The sequence below is a fragment of the Ambystoma mexicanum genome, chromosome 5p (assembly GCF_040938575.1).
Source record: "Ambystoma mexicanum isolate Mex_15411 chromosome 5p, UKY_AmexF1_1, whole genome shotgun sequence".
In the NCBI taxonomy this organism is placed as follows: Eukaryota; Metazoa; Chordata; class Amphibia; order Caudata; family Ambystomatidae; genus Ambystoma; species Ambystoma mexicanum.
The window spans coordinates 975963200-975990461 of NC_090930.1; the positions used below are offsets into that span (position 1 = coordinate 975963200).

At 43.6% G+C, this 27262-nt stretch overlaps 1 protein-coding gene across 1 annotated transcript in view; it reads right to left on the reverse strand.

Annotated features, from left to right (window-relative positions):
- The window catches only part of LOC138480608 (enoyl-CoA delta isomerase 2-like), a 260827-nt gene that overhangs the window by 151493 nt on the left and 82072 nt on the right, over nucleotides 1–27262 (reverse strand). Inside the window, exon 3 of the mRNA XM_069612311.1 lies at nucleotides 11371–11460. Coding sequence (XP_069468412.1) covers nucleotides 11371–11460 — 90 coding nt within the window. The remainder of the gene's footprint in view (nucleotides 1–11370; nucleotides 11461–27262) is intronic.

Genomic DNA, 27262 nt, shown 5'->3' on the forward strand with positions numbered 1-27262 from the left:
ATGAAGCTCTCAAAATAATGATTGTCCCCAACATGTTTGTTCTCATCATCATTTCTCCCTCTGTATTTTCCACCATCTTTTTTTCTAACAGAGCATCTAGAATTTCCCTTAAAAAAGTTAAACGCTGCAAAAGCCCTGGGTGGTATGAATATCCTACATTTTAGTTTAAGGCTTTTCTTATTAGACCTGTTGTTTTGTTGTTTGTGAATATCTAGTCTAAGAAGTCACCAGCTTGGCTTATAATTGAAAGATTACTGGTGACTCATTGTCCACTTCCTGCGCTACTCACCTTGAAAACTGATGCCCAGCAAGTAATACTCCTTGTAATTAATGGTACATGAATGGCTTTATTACATATTTATAATGTGTCTCATGCATATGTAAATACAGTAAAGATGTCTCTGTATGGAACAATTCTCTCGTTCAGTTACCAGGGAAACTAAAAGAATGGAATAAATGGTATAATTAACGAATTTACTATTTAAGTGATATATTTCATGGTAATGTTTTTCTTCCTTTTGAGCAAATATGTACCAAATGTAATCTTATTCTAGATGAAATACCACATTACAGTTCTCTTGTTCAAGCTGTACATAAGTACTTTTTTGATGGCCAGCCTTCCACATTTTGTAGTGATCTGGAACTATCTTTAAAGATATATGATTCTGCAGGTCATGTTGCTTCTAAAGTATGTACAAAATGTAATGGCACACTTTTTCCTTTAAACACTATTTTGCAAGATTCCTGAAATAATGACTTACAGTCTGAATAGATGCAGGAAAATAGGAAAAAACCTTTGCTGTCAAACAATACAGGCTGGTTTACAGTTTCCAACTGTTAACTAACTTTGCTCTTTTAAATAAGTTTGTATGGACTGTGGTTAAAATGTATAAATCCAAATGATCAAAATCACAAAATTGTTAACATTGTAAACAAAATGTTGGAACACTACAACATATGTTATATGACTGCTGTTTTATGACTGCTTAGACATATTTGATTTCTCGCAAGACGTCTGGTCAACTGTATATATGATTTTTCCAATCAAAAAGACACATTATCTTATAGGATTATTGTTTTGAAATCAAATGCATTGTTATTTGTTTTGTCATTGCTTTAGATTACATTATTTTTTTTGTATTGCTAAGGCTATCAGATCTATAACATAACATTGAAAAAACGCGAAATAAATGTTAGTACACTCAAGATGGGCTTGCTACATTTGGTATTATTGGCACATCTGCGGTCCACGCTGTTTATCTTGAAAAATAGGAATGCTCCTAATTACCATTGTTTTGTACTCTGGTTCCCTTAGTGAGATGTTAAGTGTGTTCCAATGAATTTAAGAGTCCAATTACTGTTATGTATAATTGATAGGATTAATAATTGTTCCTTTTATATATCTTTCCCTATTTACAGTACTGTTTTGTATTTGTGATTATACGTAGGTTTTTGTGGTGTACCTTTATCCTTCTCCTATTCCTCTGTATAATTTGTGCCCCTGATTTTTATGAGTATGTGTTCGGTTTAATGCTTACAATTCAATAAAACAAGTTTTGAACTAAAAAAACATTAACAAGACTTGATGCAAAAAGAAAGGAACTGCTATAAATATAGAAATACATCTGTATGGAGGAGGACACAGAGAGTGCAACATACATAAAGTAAACCATCAATCCTTACAAGATTTGGATCAGAAGGATATCATTCAGGATGAGGCAGAAGAGGGGAGCTTTGAAAGCATATGCTTTCTGAATTAGGGAACACCTTGCCCTAGTGCTAATGCCATGAATGCAAATTGCACTTAAATTGGTGCAAACATTCTGTACTATGTCCCCAAGTGAGGTTTGTGCAGGATTCTGGTGGGTCTTCTGCATAAGTTTAAGCTGCAGGGGGTTGGCTAAAATGGAAGATCCTCTGGGGTATGCAGAAGATGGTGTTTGGAAATCTGGGGTTATCTCAGATCATTCTAGTGTGACAGAGGTGCAGCATTGCTAGTGGAAGGGCACAGGTTGTCACCAGTGATGCTAAGTAGATAAGACAATAGTTATTTGAAAGTGTGCACCACAGAGGGTGGCAAAGTAGTTCAGAGATTTTCAGTTGGATCAGCTGCTGGAATGAGATGCTGTAAACGGTCTTGCCTCATCAAGTTCGGGATCCTTGTGTTGATCAATCCAAGTAACATTTCTGGATCACACATTGGATACATTGTAACAAGGCTGGTCATGCTGGACAGGGTGCACAATTCTTCGTCTTACCCTAGAAGATAGAAATCTGGTTCCATCAGCGACGAGGCGGCGTGGCCAAGAGGGCTCTTGGAAGGTTGCAATTTTTAACATGGCCTCCTCAGATCTTGGCCTTGGGTCATCATCTTCACCAAGATGCTACAGGAAAGTGGATGAAGCTTCCATGTTTATGGGGAACTGGGTGTCAAAGATATTGGCAACCTTCGGATTGTTGTGGGACACCACATTCAGAATCTGCGTGCTTCTCCAGATCTAGATTAAAGTTTGAATCCAGATACCATTCACAGACTGGTCTTATTAGCACTGGGTATGATGTCCTGACATTTTAAAGGAGGCCAGCCTATAGCCTACATGTCCATTAAGGCAGCCAGAAAAAAACATGTGAGCAAAGGGTATTTCAAGACTTTATTTCTTTTCAGGGTAAGGTTGGGATAACAATCTATAGGGACCAAGGAATACCGACAATTGAAGGGGTATTCCTATCTTGAAACAACCCAACAAATAAAAAAGGTGTCAGAATGGGCAAAACCGTAGGGTGTCAGGATTATTAGCCTTGCAGGTTTACATTATTCCTTTTAAAGCAGGGATGTGTCTCTTCCTATGACCTCTGATATGTATGTCCAGGCTTCTATCTTTAACAAGTGAAACATAGTGTTAAATGCCCATGAGACCTAGGGTTCGTATGAAGCAGAACTTTAGGGTTCAGGCATGAATCAATCTAAACAGGAGTGTGCAACCTTTGGCTCTCAACGTGCTTTAGACTATGAATCCCATAGTTCCTAGCCTGCGTAGTTATTTATGAGAAATCATGGGACTCATAGTCCAAAACATCGAGAGAACCACAGGTTGCAGGTCCCTGATCTAAAGCAAAAGTGCCAGGAGGGATCAAACAATTTGTTAGTATTATTTGTCCAGCCTTTGCTAAGAAGAATACAGGTCTCTCTCTGGATCCCTATAGTTAACAATGTTTCAAGGGATATAGAACCAATCATTCTTCTTTCTCGCAAAAGGGCCTATCCTTCTTCCTCTCCTTCTCCACATATTAATAGGGTTACTGGTCTCCCTCAGCATCTCTAGTCTTGACACAGTCTCAGGGGAAAAAGTGCCCAGCATGTGTCTTTATCACAGTCATAGCGATATTGCTGTGGGCGGCTTCTTCTCTTAAGCACAGTCTCATGAATATAGCACCCAGCCGCTTCTTTGCTCATATCACTGTCGCAGGGCTATGGTTCCAGCACTTTATTTGTAATCCAAACAGAAGGATAGGGTCTGGCTTACTATTTCCTGCTTTAAGGATTCTGATGATTCAGCATCCATCTCACCTATGTAAGATATATTGCTCCCTCACTTATAATGGATATAGTGCCCCTTAAGGTACAGTACATGGGATATAGTACCACTCTCATTTGTGGGGATATAATGATGCTCTCATGTTTTAACAATGATATGATATGATAACCCCAGAGGTTTCTAAGCGCGGACCAGGGGATCAAACCTGTGGTGCTCTGTGTCGTCCTGCTTCCAAGGCAAGCTTGTTGCACCTGAGCCATCCTCCCGAGACAATCAGAAATCTCTCAGGGCTTCTAGGCTTTCCAGCTTCTCAGGCTCTTCAGCTGTCTCAAAGTCACAATCTTAATCCACCTCAAAAGCTTCTTCAGAATGTTTAGCTTCTCCAGTTCCCCAAGATACTTCTGGGCTTTACACATCCACCAACTGCACCAGCACCATCTTCCAGAGTCTCACTGTCCCGATTGCTCCCCTGCACTGGGGTAACAGCTTTATCCATCATTATATAGTCGGCTTCCCTCTTACCCATTCTCCCAGGGTTTCCTAATGGACAGGTTCGAGATCTCTGCCTAGAGCCCATGGAAAGGATTCAGCTCCAGCTGTTTCTCCGTGCTCACACATTTGTGGGTAGACGTCCGTTCCCATGGTGGTCCGTCAGTGGCATTCTGAAAGACCATGCAGCTGTCTCCAAACCTCAGCTTCTCTGTGGTTTTTGGTAAGTGCTCACAGTGATTCCCACATACCACATGGGATGCCGCACAGCTGTTGTACATGCACCATCTTTATCTGTCTTCACTAGTAGCTATTTCCCGTTTCCCACAAGGGTTCCTCATGGGACATGGGACTGTGCAGTGTGCTAGCGAGATGCAACTCAACCCTTGTTTTGTTAGTTCTTTTTTGGGGATTGTGTCTGCTGGGGTCCCCGCAAACCCACGGGACCCTGAGAAAGGGGCTCTCTGATTTATAACTCTCCTGCCCTATTCCGTAACTTGCCCCAGGGGGGCCCATTGAGACTTGCTGGTATTCAGATACTCTACCCCTGATCTCAACTCGAAACAGGGCAAATCTACTTCACCATTTTCAGGCCATCAGGAACAGGGTTTTGGAAATAGGAGGGAGCTCTGCAGCACCCACCTTCTACTGCCCCCAGGTACTTTGTGGCTCTTAAGTTGAGAACCAATTATGCTGTCTTTCCTGGGCTGCAGAGTCCCCTCCATGTCTAGAGCCAGGTTCTGACACCTGACCTCGTCAAACCACACTTGCATCACACATAGGAGCAATATCCGGTTGCAGGCTTCTACGGAGGCTTTTACAGGGGTTTGCTGATGGATGAGCTGCCATGGTATATAGGACATATTTATCTCTCCCCCCACCCCGCCTTGATCCTGGAAAGGCTGCCACCAACCAGTGGAGCCCACACACAGCCAGGGATGTAAGGCTACCTCCATAGGGAAAACAAGGAATATGGACTGCATTGACTTGGAGCGTCTTACTGTCCTTCAGGGGCACATTAGGTATTCACTTCTCGGATGAAGCTTTCGATTTGGCTAATCCCAGGGAAACACAAGTAGATGGCTCAGGCAAAAAATAACACGTACAAGGACATTGTGCCACAAATACAGTCCTGGACTTTCAGTCTCACAATTATGACTGCTAATTTCTATTTCAGAATAAAATACCACCAGGAAATGGTGCATGTTACACAGAGAATAGTGTCAGTTGTAGCTATTGACAGAGAAGTGGTTAGCTCTGCTGGAACCTAATCCCAACCACTGCAGTTAAAACATATCTCTGATGTGACAATATTCTTTTACTGCAGGGACTACATGTTGTCCCCGGAAAAGTACAGCTACACAGGTGTTAGCCTAGTTGTATTTCCCAACCAAATGTAATTACAGGTGGTGGTGTTTGTGGCCAGTGTTCATTCCATAACTGCAAAACCACTGATAGTACTTGTTGATGGACCAATAAACTCAGCACCTCACAGCTGAAAAGATTCCTAAAATGTGAAGGTTCTTAGCAGGATTGACTGGGCATGTTGTTCCACCAACTAAGAACGGCCATTCAACACCACCCTTATCTTTCATTCAGTCAGGTGTAGCTGTTATATTACACAATACAATTTCTGGAAATGTCTATAACTGCACTGTGTCATGATGTGTGCTTCAGGCCTGGTTATGGCTATGTCTTGTTATGAGGGTGTGATGTCACTGTGGAACCTGGGAGGTGCCTGGGGATTCTGAGAATGGCGGTTGGTGCTGCTGCTCTGGATGGGAAAGGATGCCCCGGTATTTTCTCTACATGTTATCTTCGATGTGGCAATAAACTCATGTATATATAATTTACCTGGCTCGGGTACTTCAGTTATATCACATTGCTTTCCCACAGTTAGTAGCTAATTCAACAAACCAGATCTCAAGAACTTAGTAAAGTTTCTGGCATTGGTAGTATTCCTAATATCAGATCAAAATAAGATCATCTCCTTTACCAAGAAAGTTCTGAACTTAGTTCTGTCTAGGATCTGTTTCTGCCCATAGTAAAGAAGAAACCATTCTGATGTTTTATATGTGTTATATTTCTACTTCAGTTGCCTTTCGACTTCACAATACAGTTCTTAATCTATGAGTATAGGTGGTGGGCTCTTTCCTTTCATTTTCTACGTCCTGTTACAATCTTCGAAATCCAGCAGTGATTAACGCGAGAGGGCAGCCTATTTACACTTTTCCTTTCTCTATAAGAAGCATTGTCTCTGCTGTCCCATGATCACATCTTGCAGGTGAGGAATCAATACACTCTGGGCCTCATTACGAGCATGGAGGCAGCCATGCTGCTTTTAGCGGCATGGCTACCCCCATACCGGGTACCAGGTCCGGGTCCCGCAAAAGGGGACTTACCGGCCCATTCCGATCTTGGACGGCCCGGTAAATCCCTTTCGCGGGACCCGGACCCAGTACATCCCCATTCCCATTTGAGCCCCCATAGGGCTCAGTGGGAATGAGGAGGATGCTAACAACCGTTAATGACGGGTCCGTTAATGAAGGGCCCGTTGTTAGCATCCTCGTCTGCTAGCAGGTCCTGCTAAGGACGCCTGGTCTGACCAGGCGTTCCTGAGCGGGACCCGCTGCAGATCTCGTAATAGGGAGGCCCGGAATGAACGGTGCGGGTGCATTACCGGCACCATTCATCCCGCGGCCACCACGGTCCTAAGGAGGCCCTATGTGTGCTGCTGAAGGCTGGTGATCAGGGATTCAAAGGTCTTTTCAGTATCATCTGAATGCAGAAATGTGCTACGGGAAGATAGGCACAGGCTTTGGTGACGCCATGAGTTGGTTTGCAATACCCACCATTCCCTGACAACTGTAAGCTATTTTATTAGCTTGCATGACAACTTGCTTGGCATGTGTGTCTTCATACAGCACATTTATTGGCCTCAACCCATATCATCGATGGAAGACTGAACAAATCATTGGTCTAAATGGGATTTTGAACTTTAGCGTCAATTTATGACTCTAAGTACTATCAGCCTCATTATGAGTTAGGCGGCAAGTGGTAAAATTGGCGAGTAACTGCCAATTTTACCAGTCTGCCAAACTATGTGGTTGGGTTTTGAGTGGACGATTTACTTCCAGGAAAACCCTGAAGGTAAATCAACCCACTCAACGTCGAATAATCAGCCAAATTGGTGGAATTACTACAGCAGTAATTCTGCAGCGACGATTTTGCAAAAAAAGGTGACCCAAAATAAATGCAGAATTTTGCCTGACCAAGTGGCAGTAACGGTAATTCGTTTACGGCAGATGTGTTACGGAATTACCGCCTAGCTCGTAATGTGGGCCAATGAGCCAAAAAAAGAGAGTTGTGGCAGTTTTGTATGTGAGGCCACCCCTCCTGCCCCATCATTAGCCCTCCCCCTGACCAGGACTCCCCCACCACCCCTCACCTCCCCCCCTGCACATCTTGTTACTGTACTTGTACGATCCGAATGACGTAAGGCCTACTAGGATAGTTATTGTTTTCTTCCCAGTTCCCATCACCCACCTTTTGTCTTGTGGAGCCTTGAAACACCATTTGCTTTATAGGCGCTTTATAAATACCCAATAAATAAATAAGTAAAACTCACCTGGCATGGCCATTGATCATGCAGTATGCCGTCTGATAAAATATTTGACATTAGATAGTATAATTCACTCAGTGGTGCATTCCCGAATGTATGCATGTGGGCCTAGGGAAGACACGCCCGAAGCCAAGGGAGAAATATTTATTTAATCCGAGTGTTTATTTTTTGTATGCTTGCAATGAATTAAAGTGATGTTACTGTTACCCAAATAATTCGTAATAATTTTTTTGACAGTGTAAGGATGAAAGGCAGAAAGTACTCGCCCACAATTCAAACATATACATGCAGGTTCTACAAAGATCACATATGTGAAGCTTGGCCTTTAATTGCACCAGCCTGACCCCTGAGCCTGGCTCTGCGCTGGGCTCTTCTATGCATCCTTCTCCTTTTTTGCATGGCACCTTGCTGCTTGGTATCATGGTTTAAGCTACATGAATGCCAATGATATACACAGAAATACATACATAAGCACATGTCTCCAGTTCTTCTGGCCAACAGCATCTTCTGGCCAACAGCAATATGCAAGCCAAATAAGTGAGAGTGCACATTTTAAAGCTAGTATTGTAAATAAACAACTGCCGCATCTAGAATTCGGTGCCATTACAGTGAACAAGGGGAGAGCGGGTTGCAGGGGTGTCCCCCAGAACATTGTTCACTATTTTGCCATTTGGGGCAGCAGGGGTGTCCCCCACGCCGATTGAATAAAGTTACATACAAAATAAAAAAAGGACCCTGCGGCGCCGGTTTCCATCCACATGAATGACGGGAACCGCTGTTAAAGAGGGTTGAGCGAGTCGGCGGCACACAGCGAGGTGTGCCGCCAACAGCAAAGTAGGGGGTGGGTGAGGGAACAGGATTTCACTGTGGTCCGCATTTCGGATTCGGCATTTCCGAAGTCAGAAATGTCGAATTCTAAATTTCACGCCTCGGTTAAATCACGGATATCCCAACTGCTCACTTTCTTCTCCCAACTACATTATTACTTTTTGTTTTATTACTATTCCTTAGGTGCTTTAGTTTCAATCTGATCTTTTCACATGCATAATCCTAAACAGAAAACAATACATTAATAAAATGCATTATAAAATACAGAGCTCACAATTTTATAAATGACGTTCTTTACATAATTCACTATGTCTAATTTTTAGTCACAGATCTCATAGAATTCATATCTGATTCCCACATTGACATACAATATTCCTACTAAAGCAGTGCATAAGACTCGCTCAAACTTAGGTCGGCTAAATGTATAATGCCAACCGTTCATTTATTATTGACACTGGATTCCTACCTTTACGTGTACTGTTTTGTAACACAAGAATACTCACAAAACCCGTAGCCTACCATCATAATTAATCTTCTTAAAATCTTCAATTAATTCCCAACTGCTATCCTAACTGTCGCCAGATATTACATAATGCAGCATTTAATGAGATCACCTTCCTGTCAATACATTGGTGCCAAAAATGTGTACTCTTTACCCATTCTGCATCATGGCAAGTCTCTGCAAATACTGGATGTGTGGTAACGTGTCAAGACATGCGTATTCGTGTCAAGTCCTTGGGTGGGTGTAAAGTCGTTAAATTCCTCACTCTACCTGTTTTCGGCCCTGTCACGGATAGCGTAGGTTACTGAAGTAATCGCATTACTAATAAGAACGTCCTGAGTACAGGGGAAGGGTTCATCTCTAATTATCTGTGAGGGCGCATACATGTACAGATGTTTCTATTATACTCAGTGAATGTTTCAGTTTAGCAATATGGTCTTGATTCTTGACCCGATCCTACAAAAACAATTTTCCCTTAAATCTCTTGCACAAGTTAACATATACGTTCTCCTATTCTGGCTGCCAGCCAATATATCTAAACAGTTGTGCATTCATTTTCTGAAACTCACTTTGGTTATTTGGTTTAGCTTGGGTCATATTTTCAGCCATTATGATTTTTACAAGCTTTTTACATACAATAGCCCTCTTCTGAGCATCACCATTCCTGCCAGGGATGGAAGTCCCATTTCTAATCTAATGGGTTTGATCGGAACACCTAGTCCCAATATTCATCATCATATTTTTGCCCCTAGAATGGTGAGCCATTTCAAATCGATTACAAAGCTCGCTTCTAAACCATATAATAGGGCTGGAACGCCTGAGTGCTTGTGCGCCAGTAATACCCTTTTTATAGTATAACCAGCTGTGCACTCTGCAAATTATTTAATCATCGGCATTAGCGCATTGCATTCTTTTTGCCGGAGATTAAGCCGGAATTTTTGTTTTTCATATTGACTACCACATATCCCAAGTATTTGTTACTACTAACATGTTGTATTTCACCTACTGTCAGGTGTAATGTACGTTGTTCACATCTGCCCAAAATAAATATACTTGGTCTTGTTAAAATGAAGTTCGAACCCATTCTCCTTAGCATGTCTACACAGTTGTAAAGGTTATCTTTTTAGTTCTATGAGAGTATGGTCCAGCAGAATAACACAATCTGCCTAAGAGAGCCATCTGAGATGTCGCAGCCCTATTCTGGGGGTTTTGCTTGTCCTTATTCTGGGCTTTGCATTTAAGTGTGTTTAAGGTCAAAATGTTGTGTATTGTGGACAAGGGTGTAACCCCTTCTGACAACCACTAAGCACAATATTGCTGTCTCCTTACCGTATATTTCTTCTAATACAATTTCACCTAATGAGAGTTCACTGAATTTATTTGACTGAAAATGGCAGGGGAAATGGTATAGGTGGGGTGTGGGGTAAGGGTATTAGTTAGGGAACGGTGGGGGCTTCAGGGGGTCACCCCTGCAGTAAATAAAAAGTAGAAAAAGTAAAAAGTAGATTTAGTTTTTCTGTGAAATGGATTCAGTGAAATCTCCATTAGGTGAAATATTTTCATGAAATCACATGCATCCTCGCTGTCTACCCATGTTTGCAATTCCTTCAATATGAGAGTGGCAAGCCCTTTTCTTGGGACGTCTAATAGCGAAAGTAAGGAACTATATTATTCACACTTTTGTTTCCTAAAAGTTTCTCTCCAAGATCCCATTCTGTGAGCTTGTGTGAGCAAACTGCTAGTGCAAGCTGGAAACTTGCTGCCTTTTGTGTCTCGTTTTTCACGAATGGAGTTTGTGTATGTGCACGCGCACGTGCGGCGCACCCTCCAGATGCAAATTGCCTTTGTAGGTGAGAGCGGGAGTCAATCAGAGGGTGTATCAAGCACAATTGTGCATGCACCCCTGATTTACAACAAGATATGTTTACAATATCAAGCACTTTGTCACATCCTTCCCCCTGCATCTATCTGACCAGGCAATGGATGGTTGCAGGCAAGACCTGCCACCGGAAGGGCAGGGGTTAGCACATGTCTGTAGTCTCCCAGTCCTCCAAGCATGTCGGGTACCAATTCATTTGTGAGTGTTGAGGGCAAACCTTACACTCACATATGCAGGCTGCGATGGGCTGTGCCCACAGCTATCATGCTGAAGGATTGGCCCTCTCTCTAAACGCATATCCCATTTGTCAATAGAGGGTCTTACTTATATGTAGAAGTGTCTGGTCCCAACATGAAATACACAATCTTGACATCACATCCTACTTTGTTCGTCAACCACAAACAGATCTTATTACAGTGTCCCCTTAGACCACAAATGCAGATTCGATAAAAAAAGGTAACAGTTAAACATTCGTTTCTCAAGTGATGGGCTTTTTCTCAGCTACTTACTGTACCTTGGCAGGTCCCATTATTGCGGGGAAGGTCATGGTTGAGCAGCCTTCAGGAGTCAGCCCGAGCAAATTGAACGGTGTCTGAAATGTTGCCTGTATGGGGAGGGAAATGACATACCGTATCATTGTACAAAATGCATTCGAAGCCTTCGGTAACAAAGTTGCAGTAAATTGGCATTTAGTTTATTGTGAAATACCCAGGAAACCTTCAAGTAAACGAAACCCAAATGAACATGAAGAGCTGTAGGAATATCCCTTCATTCAAGTGGCTTCTTCATAATAGGTGCTTAGCACCCATTATAGAAGAGACAAGCAGAGAGCAAATAGCTCAGCCTCCCACCTCACAGTAACAGCGGTTGCCCTGAGCCCTCTACTGCGACTAGACCAGGCGTGGTCTTTGGATATACGCATACTTTGTATGCCAATGTGTAGCGCAATGCAGTTCTCACTGTGTTGAGGTCCCTTGTCTCGTTCTGGGGTCTCCAGCGGGGTACAAAAGGTGTCTGGGTGCCTCCCAAAGCGTACAGCGTTGTTGCATCACCTGATTTCCTTCCCAAAGAGTTTTTTTCTGAATGTGTTTAGCTAAAAAACGAATCGAAAACTATTGGGGGGTCGAAAGGAGATATAAGGGATAGGAGAGTGGGGAATAGTTAACAAATAATTTGGAAGGGGTCTCATGGGGAAACCGCCCAAAATAAAAATATCACATTTTCGATGACTCTGTTCGGCACGACATGGTTGGAAAAAAGAAAATTGAATAAAACACATGCAATGTAAGAACACAGAACCCTCCCAAAGCTACTGAATGATGGGTCGGGGGTGGAGTGGCAAGGAGCCCCTGGTTCATACCACTTATTCATGATCTTAGGGAAGTGGACTGTCACATGGCACGACTCGGGACAGGGTTCCTTAAAGGGCTCCTACTCATGTGAACTGGAGCACATATGAGATAAGGGTCATGCTCTTCCCAACTCTGGAAGCTGTGGAGTCTGTTGCTATTGTGTCTTTAAGAAATCAGAATCCAGCCTTCCAAGGGCAAAGACATTCACAAAGCTCAGCCAACATTCAGCTTTTCAACAAAGTGGCCACCAAACAGCCATCGGTAATGTTGCTGAGAGTTTTGTCATAGAAAAAAAACAACGCAAAGACCCAGAGACGTTTTCCCTATTGTTGTGGGGCCGGCGGCGGTCAAGCGGTCGGCCTCATTCGTGCTGGGGGGGCCCAACACCATGCTGGTTTGCCGGGGTCACCCGGCCTTACTGGATGTTGCAGGGCTGTGGTTGCACAGCGTGGGGCCTGCAGGCCAGGGCTGCAGGACCGTGATTGAACGGTGTAGGCCTGCAGGCACACAATGGGAGACGGACACAGATGTTCCATGGTTGGAGTCTGCAGCCGTTCTGCTGCATGTGCCTGCAGGGGCTCCTTTAATTAGCTTGGGCCATGGCCCATCCTAAATGGGTAATACACATGGGAGGGTCATACATAACACCTATCACATTCCCATGACAGATACAATGTTGCTGATCCATTTTCTACCTGAGCATTTCTACTCATAAATTGAGCAAAGTCGCAAACAAGGACAAAAACATTCCTTCCATATACAGATGTACCAGACAAACTTTTAAATGATTTAACAACTTCTAAGTCACACCTTAAGCAGTCAGGGTCGCTATGCAGCTCTCAGGCTGCGACTTCCACCAGAAGAAGAAGGTCCCCTTCATGCTTCTGCAAACCTCCAGTGGGGTAACCAGTCGGGTAACCAAGGTTGCCATATGCATGCCCGATTTAACAGGTGATGGGCCTTACGGTGCTATGGGAAGGATGCCTTGGTCACCCTCACTTAGTCCATGTCTAAACACATAGGGCAGTCACATGGTGCCAACTACACATGGAACCTATGCACAGTGCATTCGATTCTACTGCAGCTGGTGACTCTGCAGCCATTGGCCTATTAAGGGAAGCTTGAAAAGGTGGTTCTGTAGAGCCATCTCAATTCCTCCTGCACAGATGCAGTAATACCATCTGTAGAGGGAAAGAGGAGGACCGGAATTAGAAAGGTAAACTGGACAGTGAACAGCCATCCACCAAATAAAGCCTTTGCTGTCATACAGTTAGGAACAGTAGGCTCCAGGAGTCCACCTAGAGGGCAGAGTTAGGGTGTGACAATCAAACAGAGGAGCACACAAGAAGAAGGACTACCCAGTCTCAAGTCCCACATCAGAAATGGAAGCCTTTCCCAGGGGTGGGTACTCAATAACACATCTCTAAACTAGTTTCCCGAACAGACATGCATGAGTTTCCTTTCCCCTAAACGAGGCCTGACGGTAGGGCCAGTGTGCAGCAGGAAGAGAGTGAGCTTTCGATGGGGAGGAGCAAGCCAATCTCAAGTGCCAAATCAAGGTTGGAGGCCATTCCAGGAGGCAGAGCTTGGAAGTCAATCCCCATCCCAGATGACACACCTCAGTCTCCTTTCACAAGAGAGAGACTGGGAGACGAGGCCAAATCCCTAAAGAACAGGCTCACTCTAACAGTGGAAGTGGCTGGAATTGGAGCTGCAAAGTACAGACAGAAGACAGGAGGGGCAGGTGGACCTGGAATGGGAACGGAGGCACAGAGCTGGGCCACACTGTAGTCTGGGAACTGAAGGAGAGATCCAGGAGCCCAGACTGAGGAGCCAGGAAAACTGTAGCTGCTGGTAAGGAGTGAGGAGATGATAGCCAAAGATAGCAAAGGTGACCTGGGAGAAAGCTGTGGCCAAATGGATGAAGAAGGTGAAAAGTAGGGAGGTCAGGAAAATTGTGGAAGTCCCGCCCTAAGGAGTTAAGTAAATGATAGTTTGAGATATCTAGAGAATGGAAAAGGTTGTGCGCAGAGGTGAAGAAGGTGATAAAGAGAAGGGTCTAGGAAGTGGAGAAGGTTGTACCCAAGTAGTTGGAGGAGGTGATGGAGAGAAAGATCTAGGAAGGAGAGGCAGTTCTGCCCAAAAGAGCGAGGATCGTGATAGAGGGAGAGATCCAGAGAAAAGGGAAGGGTGTACTCAAATGGTGAACATTGTTATAAAAAGATATCTGGATAGTGGAGATAGTTCTGTTTAAAGTGGGGAAGAAGGTGATAGTGGGGGAGATCTGCACATAGGTGATGGTTGTGCTCAAATGGGTGAAGAAGTAGAAAGAGAACATCAAGGCTCTGAGAGGGAGACAGCAGCAGCCTAGAAGTGTGAAGAGGGTGACCAAGAGAGTAAAGAGGGGAGAATGAATACACCAATGAGAGGTAGTTAGAAAAGGAGAGGAGTATGGAAAGGAGAAACCAGGAGTTTACAGAAAGTCTGATCTTATAAATCAACAGTTTAAACAAGGGGATGAGAGCAAGTGAAGCCGGGGAATCTAGGGGAGGAATAGGAAAGCAGGACCCTCAATGTTTGGGATGGACTAACTCAGCATAACCATGGACTGGGAGCCTAAGAAGAACAGTTAGCCACCCTCTACGCTATCAAGCTTCCTTGACCCAAATCCTGGACTCTGGGAAGTGCCACACGTGATGCTGATGCCTCTACCTCACCTGGAATGGCATTTGAGGACTTCATGCAGTAGACCCCATCAAAGATGACACCAAGGGAATTAAAGCCAAGCCTCATCCACTGCAGTCTGGCAAGCACAAGGGGTGAAGGCAAAGGAGAAATAAAGGGGATAAATGCCATTGGGACCTGTTATTGCATCAGCCGTGAAGGAACCTAGCAGAAGGCATGCCCTAGGTACTGAGACAGCTAGAGATTTCCTTTATGTGAGAAAACCTTTTCTTTGTGCACCATTTTCACTTTCCATCACTCCCCGAGACTGAGGGATACTCTAACATTTTAATTATAAATCATCTGACATTTTCAGTTGTAGTTTATGTCATCCCCATTTATTATGTTGCCCCCAAACTGCCATAGTTCCTTAATAATTCATCCTAAACCTCTTTGTTTTTCTGGTCGTTGATCGCCGACAACTACATGACAGGGATACATTCGTAAATGGCAAACAAGCCAGATAAAGAATTAGGTAAAGATACAAAAATGCCTGATACAGACTTGGTCCCCCACCCCCATAATCTGCAAAACACACTCAGATGAGCAAATTAAAGGCAACCTTTCACAACCCCTCCCCAAATGGAGAACAGAGAGTGGAGAGAGGAGTTTGGTTCTGAAGGTTGGATGACTGAGCAAGAGGCAGAGCAATACCCAGGACACTGGAGGAGAGGTGCAGGGGGCAGGCAATATTGGAACCTGGGGCTGGAGGAGAGACCTAGTAGACCGGATCAAGAAGTCAAGAGTGCTGGATCAAGAGGCATGGAGTGGGAAAGTGGTGGCCAAAGACTAGGAAATTATTCAGAAAGAAGGTGATGCTAATAGGGTTGGAGGAAGTGGGAGTCAGCCAGAGATCATTAGGCTGGAAAGTAGGGGGAAAGAGGATGCTGACCAAAGGGGTGAAGAAGGAAAGACAGGACAGAGCCGGGGAATAGTGATACCAAAAGGGTTGAAGTGTTGGGGTGAAAGAAGTAAGAAGGAAGGTTGTGCTCAGCTGAGTGAAAAAGGGACCCAAAGGGGTGAAGATGGTGAAAGAGGCATATAGGTTTTTAAGGATGAGAGTAACAAAATAATGACTGACGCTCAGTGAGCTAGTACCCAAAGGGGTGAGGAAGGTGAGAGTAAGAAGTGAGACCTGGGGAACAGATCCCATTGATAAAAGAACCTAAAGGGGCGAGGAAGGTGGAAGTGAATTTAGAGACTATAAAATTCAAGACAACAGCAGGAACTTTGCTCAAAGGGGGGAAGGAGGTGACAAAGAGTGGGGATTGGAAAGAAGAGCATACACATCAGACATAGTAAAGAGTACTGGAAGAGATAGACTATTCATAGAAAAATAACAGAGAAAACTGACAACTTTAAAAGAGAAGTATGAGTAGTCGAGCTGGTAGAAGATTGGATGGAGTGGATAAGGAAGCAGGAACATACAAGAAAGTAGGGCAGGGGAATAACCTGTAAAGCCTAATGGTTAGTATCCTAGTGAGAGACGCTCTATGGAGAGTTATTTGCAACCTTCTCATCCTAATAAGTCTCCCTGGTCGACATTGAGGGCTGAGGAAGGTGCCCTGCTTGGGAGGCTGACGATTCCACTGAGAAAAACCATCTGGAGCAGCAGATACTGCGATCCTGGAAAAGACATACTGACAGCAGACAAATAAGACCAGGCCACAGAAGAGAAGGAGCAAGAAACCAGTACAGACTGGGAATCACTAAAGAGCCCGGAAGAAGGCATGTCCTGAACCCAGAGAATTGGTTGTAAGACTTTCACTTGTTACAAAACCTTTTCCTGGCAAGGGAAGCCCCTGCAACCACATTATGCTGTATCGGAGCCATTTCTGAACATTTAGTTGCCCTGAACCAATCCTGACATTTCAGTTGCACTTTACTCTTACCCTATTTATTATTGTGTCCCTACATTGCAAATGTTTCCTAATAAAACTTCTTCAACTTACGTTATCTGTGTTTGTCTGTTCATTTGATCCCTATCACAGACGTGTCATCCTCTATCCACACAAGGGCATGCAGAGTATCTGTCCAGAACAACTTTAAATATACTGACAGCCACCAAAAACTTGCTGGAGCTCAGGCCTCAATACCAGTGCATGCCCAGGATTGTACTTGAGAATACTCCAGCAATGAAATCCCAATCAACCTTTGTGGAGGATAGTAACTAAAGCCTTCTCTGTGTACTATTTCTGCATTCCATTTGGAGACCTGCAGCACTAGGATGACAGCAATACAAGACACTGACACAGAGCAAGTTAAATTGACATGGGTGTCATCATACCCTGTTTGCCAGAGACTAAGGACCGGATTCACAGAAGCATTTTATAATGGTGCAATCCCATACGAAAACGCTCTGTGAATAAGGCCCCAGAGGCATTTTACCAACACCTGCCTGAGGTGCGGCAGGTTTGCAGAGGAGTTTAGTGCAATCACATACCCCCTTAGAAGGGGGTTCACTAAAACTCAGCACACATGGTTTACTATGCAAGTGGTTCAGTCCATGGTTTCCTAGGCTGAACCTGTTGGAGGAACCGATCAAACGTAAACAAGACTAACCTTTTATCTGGTGCTGAAGCAGAGTGGCATTAGACAGTTGAAAGACTGACCCTCACCCATGAGGGTCCATCTAGCAACCACTCAATGGCCCACTGCTTTATGCGTGAATACCTGGTTGATTTGGCCAGAGAGGGTCCATACTTCAGTCACCTCTGCTGCACGGAATTTGCATCGTTCTGCAGTACTCAGTGAGCCTGAGAGGTACTGCTACTGTTACTGCAGTGCTCTGGATCTCCTGCCTCCATGTGGTTAAACCTAGGAACGCCACAAGAACTTTCTATTGTGGGGCTGCCTTTTCCTGCCTGGGGACCCTGTCTTTCAAAACAGCACCCAGGTCAGTCCAGCAAAAGAGGCCGTGGTCTGCTGTTTATGCTGGCCACGTGGTGCTTCTCCTGCTACGGGGTCACTCTTGGCAGACTTGGACCCTGTTGCTCTCTGCTGCTCTTCATTGGCTTGGCCACTGTGCTCACATGGCTTGGACCCATAGGAATCTCCTGGCTGGCACCACTTAATCACTCTGGTACCATTCTAAAGAAGTCTGATGCAGCAAACCACTGTGAGGAATCAGCCTGTCAACAAGGACAATGACCAGTGTGATGAATCTATGGATCCCTCACGAAAACCCTGTTTTAATTCTCCTCCCAGGTGGCCAGAAAGTCAGATGCTTCCTGATCTTACCTTGGGGGTGGTGTACTGCAGGAGGATCACCTCTGAGGAGACAAGTCCCAGGGAAGTGAGGAGATACAGTGGGATGATTCATGGTATTTATCCTTGAAGGGAAAGAACCTTTTAAGGGTGCCAAAACATGTAATGGCTTATGGTTGTTATGATGTATTGGAACCACATATTAATCCAGTGAATGTGGGTAAAAACAGTGTGACATCTTTACATTCCCCCAGAAAAGAAAGATCATTTGAGACTTTCGAAATCAAAAAAACCCTTACTCCCAAAGGTACAGTGAAAAGAAACTTATAAATATTGGTTTAAACCAACTGCCTACATCTTTTCAAGAAAACTTTAATTCTTCCTCTTTAAATGCATGTAAGAAAAATGCATCCCCATCCACCTCTATGTATTGCTGCCTCGTCTTAAAGGACGCAGGTCCATGGGTTCTCGTGATAGCAGAGGTGATGGTTAAAGTCCCCATCGACCCAGGAAGCTTTTAAGGGTCTCAGAATATCGGGTATCCTCAGCCATTTAGCTGGTCGACTGGGAAGCTCCCTGTGGATAGTGGCCAAAGAATAAAATCTTGCAAGACACTAGAGACAGGTGGGACGGGTCCCTCTTTCATGGATTTCTCCTACTGGTTTCTACAGGCAGCTGAGCGGACTGAAATCTAACGTGGCCAATTGAGGAAGAGACGATCGCGAGGGTCAGGAGCTGAAAAGCCAATGGTGAGTAGATTGAGAAAAGTGGCAAAAAACCTAAGAGTATTGCATCGGGAAAGTAATAATGGGGAAAAGTAACGGAGGGTTGGTTGGGTATTTAATTTAAAGACAAAAAGCGTCAAGTAAGATATACGAACGAGCAGCGATCCATAAGATAAGCCCAGAATCCTACGTTCTGGAACATCTAGAAGGAGTTGTTTCAAAATCCAAAGTTGATATATAGACAACAAACAGATAGATCTGTTAAAGGAAACAATTCAAATTCCCTATTAGGAATCATTTTAGGGGCAAGGAGATAGCCACGAGGAGTGTTGGCAGAGATATATGTTGGGCCAGTCAGTTTGTCTGTGTGTATTGTATGTAAAGAGGAAACGTGAGATGTCGAGGAGCGACAAGTAAAAGATTCTTTCAAAAAAGTTGAGAGTATATTATTTATTTATTTAGTCATTGAGAGTATTGACTGATGAGGTAGATTGAAGTAAAGTGAAACAAAGAGGTTTGGAGCGGTGATGATTGGTGCACGTATTTTTTGGGTAAAAGAACAGTAAGTATTGACGGTTGATTGAGGCTTGTCACAATGGAGGATGTTATTCCACTCGTACAATTGTGCAAACAGTTGCCAAAACACACACCCAAGCTTAAGCAATATTGTGCAGAATGGGTTAAAGGTACGGCAGATAAAATGTTTATGCCATGGCCACAATGGGGGATCACTGTCAGAGGCAGTTTTGCAACACATGACCACATACTTGCACGCTGCGTACACAGGGAAGAAATTGGAAAAAAGGGTAACTAGCTTAGAGCTTTGGAAGATGTACCAGGAGGAAAGGGAGGATCCACTTTCTGAAGACTGGATGCTTGACCAGTGTAAAGAGGGGGTGTTGAGCCTTTTACTGTCCCTACCCCCCCGAAGTTAATGGCGATAATACAAAAGATGAAGGAGTGTATCCATTAAGAGAACATAAAGCATCAACAGTATATAGTAATCCGCCGTATGAACCACCTGCATATAACAGTGATGAGTGCCCAGAAAGGACTCAAGACAAAGATGTGATCTCTAAAGTCCCGAGGGACAAAGAGAAAATTGAACGACCAAGTGTGACCTTAGAGATAGAAAGAGAAATTAAAAGATGGAACGGTGAGAAAGACAAAACAGACGAGATAGGACTCATACCGAATGAATGGATGGGCGGCCAGATATTGCTCAAACTTGATGGAAAGAGCATTGTGGAAGTACAGCAAAAGGAAGATCAAGATGAGTATGATAAAAAAGATAGGGAACAAGAGAAACAATTGAAAGAGGATGAGTCTAAACGAAAGAATAGACAAAGACGAGAACACATGAATCAGAAAGAACAGTTAAGGAAGGAAGAAAGAGCAGAAGAGCAGAGAAAATCTGATAATAGGCAGAGAGCAATCGAAGAACGAGACAAGATAGAACGAAAGAGAGAAGAAGAGGAAGAGCAGAAATGAAGAAAAAAAGAATACAAAGACAAAGAGACTAAGAAGTGGGTAGGGCAAATGAGAGAAGCGAAAAGACAGGAAGAAGGGTCAGAGAGGAAGTGAAGAAACACAGAGAATTTGATGAGGAAATGGAACGAAAGAGAAGAGAGAGAGCACATACATTGATCGCATTGAGAAAGAGTTCATGGAACCAAATCCAGTAGTAGTATGGGATGAGATAGAGGAGTGTTTCCCATTGCAAGAACCAATGCCAGGACCCTCTAGGGTAAACTTAGAGGAGAATTTTGAGATAGGAAATATCGGAGACAGAATTGAAAAAGCCTACCAAGAGATGAGGACAAAGTAGTAGTATGGGATGAGATAGAGGAGTGTTTCCCATTGCAAGAACCAATGCCAGGACCCTCTAGGGTAAACTTAGAGGAGAATTTTGAGATAGGAAATATCGGAGACAGAATTGAAAAAGCCTACCAAGAGATGAGGACAAAAACTGAATAAAAAGATATAAAGAAAGAGGATCGATTTGAAAATACGCAGTCGCGGGGTAAGGATTGAAGTCTGTTCAGTTTCGAGCACAGAGATTTGTCGTTGGACAGGCTGACTCTAAACAGGAATGAGAAAGAGGCAGGCACAGAGGTTGAGGACAGGATATGTCAGATGAAGATAGGGAAAGCATCCATGGGAAGAGGGAGCCGATGCATGCGGTCCCGTGGGATGTTTTCAGGCAGACAAGGAAGTTAGATGGTTGGATTTAACCCAGCCTAAAGAACGAACACCAGAATGTATGATGCGCTCAAAGCGACCTAAAGGGCGATCTCGTAGTGAGAGGGTGGAATCACCACCATACGTGAGCAGACTGAGGACATTGCCAGGAAGAAGGCGATCACAAACCATTGTCCCTACTATGGATAGCCAGATGATGGGAGCTGATTGCGATTTTGGGAGTTCACAGTTCCCTTTGTTAGAAAAAGGAGGGGCCAGACCACGTATACACTATGGCCCCAGATGGATAAGGACAATTCAAGATGTAAATTGCCCAGTTTAACATTGGGTGCAGGACAATGGATACATGAGTTAGAGAAGATGACTGGAGGGAATACTGTAGCCATAGTGGACATTAAGGGTCTCCTAGCTGCTATCCTTGGAGTAAGGGCTGATATTTGGACGAGAGCAGGATATTCGAGTGTCGCAGCACAGAACACAGTGCATGATGGTGCGCCGTTTAATAATTGCAGAGCGGCAGTCTGGAAAGCGCTTAGAGTACAGTATCCTGATATTCAGGCAGACGAGGATCCACTTGCTTACATGCAAAATTTTCAAGAGCATTGGTCTTTGGAAACTCGAGAACCGTGGGGAAAATCAATACCATTATTTTTCATATTCTGGGTCAGAGATTGTCAGAACAGGTACAGAGACAGCTTACAAAAATGGTGGGTATGGATGCTAAGCCATGGCCAGAGATACAGCTGACCATCATGCACTATTGCCGATTGTTGCAAGAGAAAAATCCAAAGAAGGAGGGTACTAAGAAGCTCGAGGAAGCTAAACTAGTGCAGAAGAAGTTGTCAAAATATGCTATAGAAGGGGCGATGTTGACTAGTGGAGAAGGGCCATGATCACAACAGACAGCTGGCATACTACAGGTGAATAGACAGCGGCAGTCGGATCAAGGAGGAAAGGCGTTCATGCCGAGAGGCAGGGGTACAGGTTTCAGAGGAAGGGGAGGCTTTCAGATTAATCAGGGAAAACTTTCAGAATAACCAAGGTGGCTTTCAGAATGTACAAAATGATAATCAAGGCATGCAGGGAGGACAGATTAGGAGATTTCCTCCTGTGTGTTGGAATTGTGGAATGACCGGACATATTGTGTGAACATGTGGGAGCCAAGGGTATGTACAGAACAGGCAATTCTTAAGAGGTGGGAAAGCTTATCCTCCAGCATATAGCCCACAAAGTAGGGATGGGTTCGGCCAAGATCAGACAGTGTATCAAGCACAAGCGCCGAGAACACAACAGGTTTTGCAACCACAGCAAGCACCACTGAATTTGCTGCAAGGGCAGTCACAGCACGCACCCATGCAGATCCAGCAGGTGAAAATACGGGACAGTTATGGACTCCTACAGTAGGAGGTGTTACCATTGAAGGTGGGAATCCTTTTACAGGTACGGGAATACATATGTACCCACAATAGGACAGCTCACAGGGTGACCTGATGTGTTCAGAACTATCTGTAATGCCAAATCCACAAGAGGAACCAAGGGTTGACATTAACATAGGAAGCAAATCCTTTTATTTTTTATTAGACATAGGGGCAACTCGCTTATGTATACAAGAGGGAACATTTTAATTGTCGGTAAATGCCATGAATGCTGAAGGGTTCCCTGGAGCTACAAGTAGAGTTCCTTTTACTGAGAAATTGCAAGTCACTATAGGAGAGTGTGATATGTCTGTCCCATTATTGTATTCAAAGCAGACACCAGTTAATATACTGGCTCTAGATTTAATGACAAAGTTAAATGTGACTATTTATTTTTTACTTATGAAGACATAGTGCGTTCAACACCAGGAATACATTATTTAAATGAAAGTGAATTCATCGTGGCATTTACAGGGCAAATAGCTCTGTGAGGAACGCTGTTAGAGCCTGAAACATGGTTACCTGGTTTAGTGGGCAAGACTATGAGAATACCCAATGAATATCTGTTCAGGCCACAGATAGGTATGGACGAAGAGGGGGGACAGATATTTCCCTTGGAATTGCAGGCAGCCATAGTAGGAGGGGAATTGGCAATGCTTGAAGGATTTGATGATGAGGGCAGGCCATGGAGAACAGTGATTGCCATTGGGGAGGGATATAGATTGACAGATGTCACTGACGAGGATATGTTTAAAGATGACCCATCCCGTGACGAAGTAGTGTTTGAAATGAGCATCACGTATTGTATCAGGACAGAAATACGAGAGGTCCCACAGAGAATGGTGATAGTGCGGCAGCGTACTGCATTTTCGATGAGGATATGGAAAAAATCCCAATCTCTTTGTGAACTACGGGCCCTTATGACGTAGGCGTGTTAAAAGGAGTGGGAGAATTCAAGATTAAGCTGAAGCCAGGAGCAATTGCCTCAAGCAGGGCAGTATCCCATATCTCGAGAGGCAGACAAGGGTATTTTTAAGACTATAACAGCTATGATGGAACAAGGTTTCTTAGTGATGTCAGAGTCACCATGTAATAACGCAGTGTAGCATATCAAAAAATCAAAGGGTGGGTCATGGTGTTTAATTCAAGACATGATGCTGATTAACCAGATTGTAGAGGCAGAGTTTAATCTAGTATTGAATCCTGCAACAATTCTATGCAGTATTTCCCCAGAAGCACTATATTTCACAGTGGGTGATTTAAAGAATGCATTTTTCTCAATCCCTGTTGCACAAAGATTCCCAAGATCTTACGCCATTCACATTTAGTCAGACGAAGCAGAAAAGTACACGTTTACCTCAGGGGTATTGTGAGTCTCCATCAGTATTTAATAGGGTCCTGCAGATGGACCTAAGCAATATTGATTTGCCAAGTGTTGGGCTGCAATATGTAGATGATATTTTGTTCTGTAGCTCAACAGAGGAAGAGTGTAGACAAGACTCGATTCAGCTAATGATTATTCTAGCAGGCAAAGGATATAAATTAGACAATAAGAAATTACAGTACTGTCAGGAAGAGGTGCTATGCATAGGACAGTTAATCTCACATGAAGGAAAGAAAGTTACAACTGAAAGAGCTGAGGCAATCATGAAAACTTCAAAACCGCACACGATAAAGCAAAGGCAACAGTTTGTGGGAATATGCAATTATGTGAGAGCATGGGTGTTTGATTATAGTTTATACACAAGACCCAAACATTGAGTGGACTGAGGAAATGGAGGAAGGATTTGATGAATTAAAATAGGCAATTTGTACAGCTCCAGATTTAGGAATTCCCAATTATTCTGAGGAATTCTTTTTTTTGCACACAATTGGAACAGTCATCACAGCAGTACTCATACAGAGAGCCACAATGGGGTACAAACCATTAGCATATTACTGTGGGATTTCGGACCCAGTAATGAGGGGTCACTTCCCGTGTGAAAAATCTCTGGCAGAAGCCGCGTTCACAATCAAGAAATCGGCAAGCATAGTGATGGGGTGTTCAATGACTTTAATTGTTGAGCATGCTTTGTTTGATATTTTGGAGATACCTAAGGGTACACTGATGTCTAAAAGAGCTTCTGCTTACAAGGTAGTCATATTGAAACCAGAAATCAAAATAGTGAGGTGTGAAATAGTGAATCCTGCCATGTTTGTAGCCGAACCACTGGCAGAGGATGAGCAAGTGCATGATTGATCAGACTATGAGCAATTCTATGACGAAATCCCAAGGGTAAAGGAGAATGCTCTAAGAGCTGGGGAGGTTCTCCTTATTGATGGGTCTTCAAAAAATGATCAAACTGATGGTGAAAGGCATTCAGGGGTTGCCGGGGTAAGACACAGAACCAAAGACTACCATCTCACTTTTCAGCACAGGCTGTAGAATTTGTGGTGCTTATTGTCGCGCTTGAAAAACGCACAGAGCAGGAAGTAACAGTGCACATTGACTCCGCCTATGTGACATCAACCGTGCACAAAGGGCTAGTGCATTGAAAAGGAAAGGCTGCCTCTGAGTGGATGGCAATGCAGTGCAACACCCCACATTAGTGGACAGGCTTATTAAAGCACTACAACTCCCAATAGCCATTGCAGTAGTTAAGTGCGCAGCACATACTAAGAGAACTGACTATTTCACACGGAAACCAAGCCACAGACAAAGAGGCAAAAGGTTGTGATGATGGTTGTGAATGAAAGCTTTAATCACTTGTCACAAACACAGTTAATGGAAGTTCAAGGTGCAGCTCCACAGGAAGAGAAAGAATTGTGGATACAGATGGGGTGTTCTCTATCCGCTTCCGAAGCACTGGGGTGACAAGACAGCACTGGTAAACCAGTGATACCAGTGATGCCTTTAGCCTTATTAAGGGAGGCGTTAGAACAGCTACACTACCCCGTGCATGTCACTAGGGAGAGCATCGCAGCAACCATTGCGGAGGACTGGTTCGTGCCAAACCTGTTAGAACATGTTGCTTTTTATGTAGTAAATTTCATTGTATGTCAAAAGTTTACTGCTGGGCACATGCTGCGAACAGTCAGGGGAGTAATTCCTCGACCAAATGGTCCTTTTTAGCATTTACATAATGACTGTGTTGATATGCTGCAGGTCTGTAATGATATCGGTATATGTTTGTGGTAGTGAACCCCTTTTCAAGCTGGATTGAGGCTGGTCCATGCACACATCCTGATGCCAATTGGGCTGTACATTTTTTAGTCTGAGAAGTATTTCCTAGATTAGGAATATGTGAGGTGCTGAGATCAGATAATGCCCCCCATTTTATGAATTAGGTATTTGAGCAAAGTAGCTTATTATTGAGCATCTAACGATGATGCCCACAAACAAATTGCCATGATCTTTTACTATTTGCTTGAAGTCCATCCTTATCTTGTTCAGCAGAACACTAACACTTTTGTGTTTTTGAGAGATCCTATAAATCGTCCTGCAATCAGTCAATTACTTGTGGAGGTCATAGAACAAATTCAGCAGCTACCGAAACATTTATTGAGATTGCCTTATTAAAAAGAGTTTTTCCTTCCTTAAAAGTAATTACAGGCAATCATGTGGTCTGTTAGCCACATTGCAGTTCCAGAAAGTGAGCAAGGCCAACGAAGAGTGGAGAGACATAGATGGTGGAGCTTAATGTATTGGTGCATAATATATGCCTGTTCAGCATTCATTGTCGTTTTTCTGTTTTTGCTGATTCACATTGTGTATTTTGTTGGTCCTAAGAAAGAGAGAGTCTCTGATCCTTCCTACTCTAGTGCCTTATGCAAAGCTAGATATTGCCAGAAGGTCTAGACCTTATGTGATTGTTCCTACTCCAGTGGTGCATGAGAAAGCACCTATTTCTGTGACAAATGTTTCTTGAATTCCTTTCCTAGGAAGGAATCTTTTAGATATAATTACTGAACACCAGATATAGATCCTTTTAGAAAGACAAGGAAAGTGACTCAAGAGCAGTGCAAGGGAGGATGATTATGAATTAAATGATTATCTAGACAGCACAGCACATTTGGGGAACAACATGTGGTATCAGCACATGAAAGAAGGGGGAAAGAGACTTCTGAGGAAGATTGCTATGTATGTGCACTCCTGCCTTATGCTATCGAAAAGTCTAAGGTATTTATAGCTATTAAAATAGATATCCAAACAGCTCATTGCTTAGCGCATATTGCACTTTGCTTCGCAAGGGGTCAGTTCCAGGGCTGAACAGCATCTTTGGTATGGGTGACAGAATGGTCAGCCCCATATGAAGATGATTATGTCCAAGATTTAAAGACAAGAGAAAGAGCGCATACCAGAAATCATGTGATCAGATATGAACATCCTGGAATGAAGGGGTCTGGAATCAGATGGGCAGTGAATAGACGACTCAGTTGCCAAGGAAAGACTGACAAACAGCTTTGAAGCTGCAAAGAAAGAGGCTGGATGCCGATCTGGGCAACAGTACTTTCTCCAGATGGCTGGGAAGAATATGTAGTTATATGCAGAGCTTCAGCAGTAAATGGTCATTACAAGCCGACTATTGACATAATGGAAAATGGATGCAAACCTCTATGGCCGAGGCTTGCAAAACTCCTGACGTGGGTTGAAGACAATGGAGGTCCATTACAGATAGTGCTTTTGAATAGTGTACAACTATGTTTTAGAAACAATGGCACAAGCAAATTTGGAGAAAATCGAAGGTGTTGTCAATTCTTTGATGTGCGAAGAAGAGATCTACTGAACTCCTCAATCGAAT